Source organism: Symphodus melops (assembly GCF_947650265.1).
Source record: "Symphodus melops genome assembly, chromosome: 1".
Taxonomy (NCBI): Eukaryota; Metazoa; Chordata; class Actinopteri; order Labriformes; family Labridae; genus Symphodus; species Symphodus melops.
The window spans coordinates 50,855,895-50,864,325 of NC_136691.1; the positions used below are offsets into that span (position 1 = coordinate 50,855,895).

Here is an 8,431-nt window from a genome sequence, read left to right on the forward strand (position 1 = left end):
TCACTTGTTGAAAGGGAATTATTTGTGTTTCTTTTTACATCTTCAGCCAATCGTCTTTAGAAATTCAGTGTTAATATCTGTTTGCCACTTCTCTGAAATGATTGTGATATCATCATGATAGAGAGTCAACCACCTGTTGGAGGAAAAACCAGAATGGATAATACCCTTTTCTTCAAGGAGCCTCTCATCATGACTGTCTGGTCTGAGGTCAGTCTGTATTATCTGGCAACAATTAACTTCTTAAGACAATGGCTAATTTCTATGCTTCTATTGCAGACAGTGGATATTAAGATAAGCAATGAGGAATATCCGGGCCAAAACTTCCTTTTCCCTGCAATGGTCATTGTTTACAATCCGAATAACAACTTGAGATTCAAGATTAGAGTTAAAGTGGAGACACAACGTCTATGCTCTAATTTGGACATAATTTGCATTCATATGCAGATATCTGTTTATGGATAAGGAGAGGGTAACATAAAGCACCAAATAGGACGAAAAAAAATGTACTTAACTTCTTGATTTTGTATTTTAACTGTGTACTTACATCTTGACACTTTATTCTTTTGATTGACACTTTATCTTTGGTTATTTATTAATATAGCTGCACTGTTGTTAATTTACGGCTCTGTCTGCTTTTGAATTGCTGCCCTGGGGACAAATAAGTATTTTTTTAATTGAATTGACAGTGTACGTCACAAGTACCAACAAATTTCAACCCCTGAGCTCTGAACAGTTGGCTTTCAAAGAAATTACTTGTTTTAATAATCGCAAAGTAAGCCTCATGACTCAATTTAGCACAAAGTGTGTGTGTGTGTGTGTGTGTGTGTGTGTGTTTTGAAGTTTGTGTGTCAGTTCTTGAAATGGGAGTGTCCTTTGGCAGAGTTATTCCATCATTCTGTCATTCTTTTTTTTTTTTTTTACTGAATCCCCAAACTAAGACGAGCAGACAGCACAGAGAGACGAACAGCTGCTGTTTGTTGTTGTGCTGAACAAAGATGGATCTGATTGAAGTGTTTTTTATTTCTCTTGGTGGTGCAGTTAGTGTCTACTATGGAGTGAAACTGCTGCTTTTCAGTAGGATGCTTTTTCCAAAAGTGTTTTTTCCACTACCAAAAAACTTTTTCACTTCTACAGGAGAGTGGGCAGGTGAGTATTGTGTGAACATGTTTATTTCTGTGTTAAAGTTTACATGTACTGCAATGTATGTAAAGTAGATATATAGATTTACCTCATAATATGAGTGCAATATCAAAATGGACTTCACTAGAATGTGCCTCAGCGTGTAAAAATGCTGAAAAAAACACAGTTCTTGTTTTACAGTTGGATCAGTTGGGTTTATACACAAGATTGAACTTGTTCAATGTTAGTGCATTCAGTGGCAAGTTCTGACTTTCATTTGAAGCCGTCTGTTCATACCATTGAAGCAGATGCAGACATTTGCAGATGAGAGATGTCGGCAATGTTTATATACGATGAACATAAATGCCCAAATTGACATGAAATGTTTTATTATCTGCAATGTATTCTCTGCTTTTTGGGGTAATAGTTTTGTAAAGATAACTGCAATTATGATTGGCTGAGCAGAGGCTAAATCACAGAGACAGATGCAAGAAAAAAGTCAGCTCTTAGAGAAGGCTTCATTTTTAAAACAGGACAGTAACATGCTGTACCGGTGGTCAGTCCAAACACAACAAACTAACACAAAGGCCAGAACTGCTGGATAGGATGTAGATTTATCAAATTACTGCAGGTTTAACCCTGGGTTCTCTCTTTTATGTTGAAGATGTCTTCTTTAAACTTTACAGTTAACTATGCTGTGACCTGACCTGCTGCAGAGCACGATATACATGACTAGGAGATAACAGAAAATGTGTTGCAAGCATCGCTATCTGGCCAATCAGTTCTCTTGTTCCATTAGCTTTGCACAGATATCTTTTTATATCAGAGATAATGATCAGCAACGCCAAGATCAAAAAATGGTATGCCACTTTGGGAGCACCTGCATGCCATGCAAGATCATCAAAGAAATGCGCACAATTTTGAGCAACATGGTACAATAAGTTTAGTAGCATCTGCCGTGGCCCATGGCAAGCCACCAGTCGTCTCTCATGCTTGTTCAGCTCGTTTTCCACCATGATGCTTATGTAAATTAATAACAGTGACTATGGTAGCTTTGAACACAGAAACAGTGAGATTTCTACACTTGTACACATTCTAGAAACCTCCTTGATATCAAAACAGCATTGACTGTTTAAACCAGGATAATGTACGATCGGTATTGACTTTGGGCACCTGCTGCTACAGATTATTCTGATTGGTTAGGGTAGCCTTGTTTGCTTAGGTTAGCTTTGCTACAAGCTTATCATCGGCCACCATGCATATGTAAAATTATGATGACTGGTGGTACGAACTAAGCAAACATGTTGCTTACAACCTAGCATGCCATTTTGGTTAACTTCTTCATATTTTACAAATATTCTGAAAAATAATTTGGACAGTCTGCTGCCATGAGATGTGTTCATGCTTGAAATTGATCACATGCCACTGAATACTGCCTCTTTCATCAGTACTTGCTCATGGCTTCATCAGGCAAACCTTGGTTGACTCATCAAGCTGATTACCACTGTTATGTAGCCTACGAGTTCAAGGGATTGTGGTCACTGGGTTGAGCGCAATCTCGCAACCCATTGCCTATCACAGGATGAGTTTAAAGCCTCTGGCAGCGCTGGCTGCCAGAGGCTTCAAGTTATGCAGATTATTAGGGATTTCCCAGCCCAAGACTTTGTTTCTTCCTCTTCTCTGTTCATTGTTAATAGGGCTTTATTATAGAATTATAGACAACATCTATGACCTGATTAGTGTCAGGATAGCATTACAGCCACTGTGTTTTCTGTGTGTCTGTCTTTTAAAACCACAAAAATTATTTTTCTGCATTCAACCTAAAACTGGTTGATTTGCTAGTGGACGATGTCCTATGGACTAACGGAATAATTCACATATCAATACGCGATACGTTGCCAACTATAAAAATCACAACAACATGACAAAACAGTGATTCTGCAATAATTGGAAGATCACATTGTCTGAGATAATATCAGAGTCCTCTTCTTCAAATGTTAACACACTGTCAAACAATTTTTTGACCAACTGCGTTCACGTAATCTTGAGGAGCCATGAAGTAATAGTCAAATTGGCGGAAAGATCTGATTTAGAGCACTGATGTATTTTTTTCAATTAAAATGCGGACATTTGGCACCAGCAATTTAATAACAAAAGATTCCCAAAGGGGAAAAGTCAGGAATAATATGAATGAATGATTTTTGTATTGTTGATTTTTGTGGTGACCGTGTTATTGTTTTATTGATACTTTGCCCCATCTGCTGACAATACCAGATCACTTGTGATACCAGATATCTTGTTCTTAGCAAATTGATTCTGCATTCATCCACAAGACAGAAAAACGGCTCTACTTTCTTTCAACATTTTCTGATAAAATGCCTTTAGCACATAAAAGCGATATACTGTGAGGACAGAAAATAACATGCTTCATTCTAAACATGGTGCAAGCAATCTAACATGTTACCATCCTATAGAGTTGAAAACATCCAAAGTACATTTGAATCTAAACACAGCTGGACAGTTGCTCTCAACTTTGCTCCCCACTCAAACAAAGTCACAGTGATCACACCAAAACATTCCTGTGCAGGTTCCAGAGCAGTCTCGTCCACTTCCAAGAAATCCTTTGGCATCTTCTTAAGAGGTTATTCAGTCTCCCACAGTGCTAAATGAAGCCCGATAAAAAAAAGAATACTGGGGCTGGTCTTTCCTTTATTCCCAAAGACCACTTTAATTCCTTTCTAGCACAAGGGGAAAATAGCCATCAGAACAGTATGTTCCAGCCAGCAGAGTCCAGAATGCGTTTGGTGCATAGGTCAACTGAGGTTAAAGTGTGCATGAAATGGATGTTTACTGTATGTGAAAGGTCCTTAAAAATGAAATTGAATATCAGATTTAGAAACTGTACGAAATAAAATAAAATCATGATTTTTTTCTGTCACCTATAGAGGCTGCTAATAGTGTAATTAAATTTTGCCACATGGAGCTTGTACCACTAACTTATAAACCAATTCCTCTTTAGGGGTAAATCATGCTGATTTGAGGGCTTGCCAATGCTATGCTCTTTAAGTTTTGTACACAACTCCATTAATTTATGTCCAGAAAGAATATCCAAGAGCCGTGTCTGAGACTTGTTACAAAATGTTGACAACAATTGGTGCATGAGGGATAAAAAAAAAAATGAGTGGGTGTTATTTATATAATCCAGCATTAAATAACCAAAAACAATAGAATTATTAAAGAAGGAATGTCCTCTATTGAAATGCACGTGAGACAATGACTTCTATTGAGTTTTTATCGTTCATTCTTTTTTTAGAATCTAAAATGTGCAAATTACGGCCTGCTTTTTCAATTTATTAAATTAAATCGCATTAATTTCGTCTTCCCTGCAATTATCGCGTGTCCCCAATAGCTAGAGCACTTGGACCTTGTTTCTCCAATGTTTACAAATCTCTATCTTAGATCGAGAGTTTAATATTTTTGATTTAGCACCTCCTTCTCAAAACTGTTTGAAAAAGTTGAATGGAAAATATGCAGTACAACTCAGATTTGGACAAACAACACAAACAGATCTTTTTATTTTTAAGATATGTTTATGCATCTGTTTATTGGGTTCGCACACTAACAACTAAGCCATCGGCATCCCAATACCAGGTCATGTTGTTGGATGAACACAACCACTTGACCTGGAGTTTGTGCCTGTCCAGGTGTTGTGTTGTGTCATGTCTCATGTTGGCCTGTGTCTTGCTGTACAGTATTGTAAGTTGCAGTTTTTGTATTTGCACTCGTCCTTTTATCGGTAGACATTGATTTTAGACTGACCATGCTAGTGATTTCTATTTTGATGTTGTCAGTACAATAAGTGACACCACTTTACAGGGGTGAGAACAAAAACATTAGAGACAGATTATTTTACATACCTTTTGTATTTAAAAATACCAAGTCTGTTCAAAAACATGCTGAAATGCAATCAAAAATATCAGAATCAGTGGAAGTTAAGTATGGATGCCCTACGCTTTATGTCTAGAAATAGTGAAGGGAAGGTTCTGTGCTTGTTAGGATCAGGATGAGGAGGAGATGGGAGAGTAGTGAGCACCCAGAAACAAGCAGTTCTAGTCTGATCTCACCAAATTCTTTATCAGAGCTCGGGAACAGTCTGCATTAGCACAGTCTGTAACAGGATGGGTTTGGTACTGTAAACAAAAACAAACAGAATCCTGGGATTTCTCCGACAGCAGATATGAGTGAGCACAGCTCTGATTTACAGAGCCCCCAGTTTTTTAGTTTGGAAACCGTAGAAGCTAATCTTCATTTTTGGCTATTATTCATTGCACTAATCCTATGCAATCCTATTTTAGTGGTGACTGGTGCTTCAGAAGGCATTGGAAGAGCATATGCATTTGAGGTAAGTTTTAAAACTGAACTATGAGTCAAATTTGTAATTTTAAAACATGAAAATTCCTGCCACCAGTAAGTAAAAAGAAAAAAATACTTTTTGTGTGACGCATCTCTGTAAGCTGTACTTTTGGCTCCCTCAGCTGGCTGAGCAAGGAATGAATGTTGTTATCATGAGTAGAACCAAAGCAACACTGGACCAGGTGGCCAAGAAAATAAGTAAAACCTGCTTTCTGTTCCTTTTTATTGTTGTGTCTGCTTTAAAATGGTGAAAACATTCACATTTTGTAAGGGTTATGCATCATGCTGTGTAACATGTATCAGTGACACAATATTTTGATCCCTAATAGCTGAAGCCACGGGGAGGAAGGTGAAAGTGATAGTAACAGACTTCATGAAGGAAAATGTGTTTGGGGAAATCGAGGATGAACTGAGGGATCTCAATGTTGGGGTTTTAGGTGTGACTTTTTGAATGTTTTTTGTAAGTTATAAATTTCTGTTCCAAACACACACAAAAATACCATAACTTGGAAATGCAAGATTTGCTTCTTTTCTCCACAAAGTTTTAACCGGGTTCTTTTTCATTTTACCCAAGTCAATAATGTAGGCATGCTGCCCACAGTCATCCCCTGCAAATTCCTTGAGTCTGCAGAGCTGGACCAGGTCAGTGGTGCTTCAGCAGTTTAAATGCTCTGTGGAGTTATCTTATGAAACAAAAGATATGGTCCTTGAAGATGAAAAATATATTGAATTATTCTCCTTGCCTTTAAAACATGTATTAATTCTGTATGTGTGTATGTTTACATTTAATAATACAAGGCTGGATTGATCGTCATACATTTGCACAAGATCTAATCAATAAAAAAGTTACATAGAACATTAAAAGTCAAAAACATAACAGTAAACCTTTAACCATTGATCTGGCCAATTAGACCAGTCCGTCTGACACCCATACAATGGGTTTAAATAAAATCTGATCGTGTTGCTCCTCAGAAGGTCTCACAGAACAAATGTGACTTTCTGCCTCCTTAACACTCCTTAGAATAAAAGCCCATGATTAATTTTCTTTCAGACAATAACAAAGCTGATTAACTGCAATGTCAAAACTGTGGCCAAGGTAAGAGTGTATATTTTCTCAAACAAATTAACTCTATGCCTTAATTGCATAACATTTCATGGACACCATTAAGCCTTATTGTCAGCCGCTTTCGAACAAAAATCATTGACTTTTTCTTTTAAGTGACATAATTTCTGTCCTCAGTTCTTCTTCAGGTTTCAAATTTACAACACTTATTTGCATTTGTGTCTGAACATTTCTGATGAAATAAACTTTTCTCCTTTTTCTCCAGATGTGCAAAATAATCCTTCCAGGCATGGAGAACAGGTTTCCCTCCCATGTTTTCTTGTGATGTAATTTGCAATATGCGTACAATAATATGATGCTGATAACATTGAGTTCTGGTCACACAAGTAAAACCACCTTTTTGTTCTGCCTCTGCAGGGGAAGAGGGCTGATTTTGAATATGTCGTCTGGAGTGGCTTCTGTTCCATTTCCCCTGTACACCTTGTATTCTGCATCTAAGGTAACTGCAGCTCATGCAGTGCACATATTTATGGTTACGTCCTCACTGTGTTATAACGTGTTTTTCTTTAGGTGTTTGTGGAAAGATTCTCTCAAGCTCTGCAAGCTGAATACAAAGATAAGGGCATTATTATACAGGTCTGCTACACATTTTATCTAAAGATTATGAAATCAAATATCACAATCGGGATGGAGATGTTATTACCTGTCACAATTTTCTCTTTATCGTTGTCTATTTTTAGGCTGTGTCTCCATTTGGGGTCTCTACTCGAATGGCAGCTTACACAAAGACCAACTCTGTGACGCTGTCACCAGAGGGATTTGTGAAAAGCTCTCTGCAGTACATCAGAGCTGGAGACAAGACACAGGGCAGCATCTGCCACATAGTTCTGGTGAGAATTTCAACCACGGAATAATGCAGAAAAAAAACAAGACTGATTTCTCCCTGACTGTGTGTGTGTGTGTGTGTGTGTGTGTGTGTGTGTGTGTGTGTGTGTGTGTGTGTGTGTGTGTGTGTGTGTGTGTGTGTGTGTGTGTGTGTGTGTTTGTCTGTCCACACAGGGGTGGTTGCTGCAGTCCATTCCTCATAAGGTCCTCTGTTCAGAGTCTATGCTACACAGTCTCCAAGACTATGTTAAGAAGAAAACAACAAAGATGGCATCCAAATCTGCAGCACAAACAACTTTTGTGAACAATGGAAACTAGAAGAGCTCTTTGAAATGACAGACCTCCAACTAATAGCACAGTTTTTCATGTACAGTATTGGTTGAACATCAGTAACAGACAACACTTGCCCTGTGGACAAACATTGACACATCTGCAAATAACGAGGCATGCAACAATGTCTGAAGAGAAGCTGTTGTGTAGCATCGATTTAATGCTGGTAAGCTATTAAATGTAAGTGCTGACTCAGAGAAGAGGGGTTTTTTTGTTGGGTGGAAGAAATCGCCTGATTTGTTTTCATGGTCAACCTTGAAAAAATATACATTATGTATAGTTTATATGAGTTTTACGCTTCATTTTTATTTATTTCTATGTATTCTTTTTTGTACTAATGGCTTATTTTGTCTTTGTGCTGCAATAAAATGCGACATAGGTAGTGCTCCCATCATCACTTTAGACAGGCATGTACATTTGATAAATTAGTGAAAGTTTTCACTTCATTGAAATATTATTTTTAATTAATTGTGACTTTTTATGCTGAAATTAAAAAGATGTCTTTGTACTGGAAATATTCGAGAGGTATTAGAGAGGTTTGCATTGTGGATGTGTTTGACTCTTTACCATAATCATAAATCTTTGTGGCAAATAATTAATTATGAGTCAGGGCCTTATGTG

At 37.5% G+C, this 8,431-nt stretch overlaps 1 protein-coding gene across 1 annotated transcript; it reads left to right on the plus strand.

Annotated features, from left to right (window-relative positions):
* The first annotated feature begins 879 nt into the window (after window positions 1-879).
* hsd17b3 (hydroxysteroid (17-beta) dehydrogenase 3) lies at window positions 880-8,010 on the plus strand. Its single transcript, XM_079350590.1, has 11 exons — window positions 880-1,146; window positions 5,475-5,521; window positions 5,655-5,730; window positions 5,862-5,969; window positions 6,107-6,174; window positions 6,584-6,628; window positions 6,861-6,895; window positions 7,013-7,094; window positions 7,166-7,231; window positions 7,336-7,485; window positions 7,655-8,010. The coding sequence occupies exons 1-11, from the start codon at window positions 996-998 to the stop codon at window positions 7,796-7,798; spliced, it is 972 nt and encodes a 323-aa protein (XP_079206716.1). The 5' UTR covers window positions 880-995; the 3' UTR covers window positions 7,799-8,010.
* Window positions 8,011-8,431: the final 421 nt, after the last annotated feature.

What these genes read in the sequence shown, in the direction of transcription:
- hsd17b3 (XM_079350590.1), top strand. Translation starts at nt 996, where the DNA reads ATGGATCTGATTGAAGTGTTTTTTATTTCTCTTGGTGGTGCAGTTAGT. An exon ending in TTCTACAGGAGAGTGGGCAG is followed by an intron (nt 1,147 to 5,474) that starts GTGAGTATTGTG and finishes ATCCTATTTTAG; the next exon opens with TGGTGACTGGTGCTTCAGAA. An exon ending in CTTCCAGGCATGGAGAACAG is followed by an intron (nt 6,896 to 7,012) that starts GTTTCCCTCCCA and finishes CTGCCTCTGCAG; the next exon opens with GGGAAGAGGGCTGATTTTGA.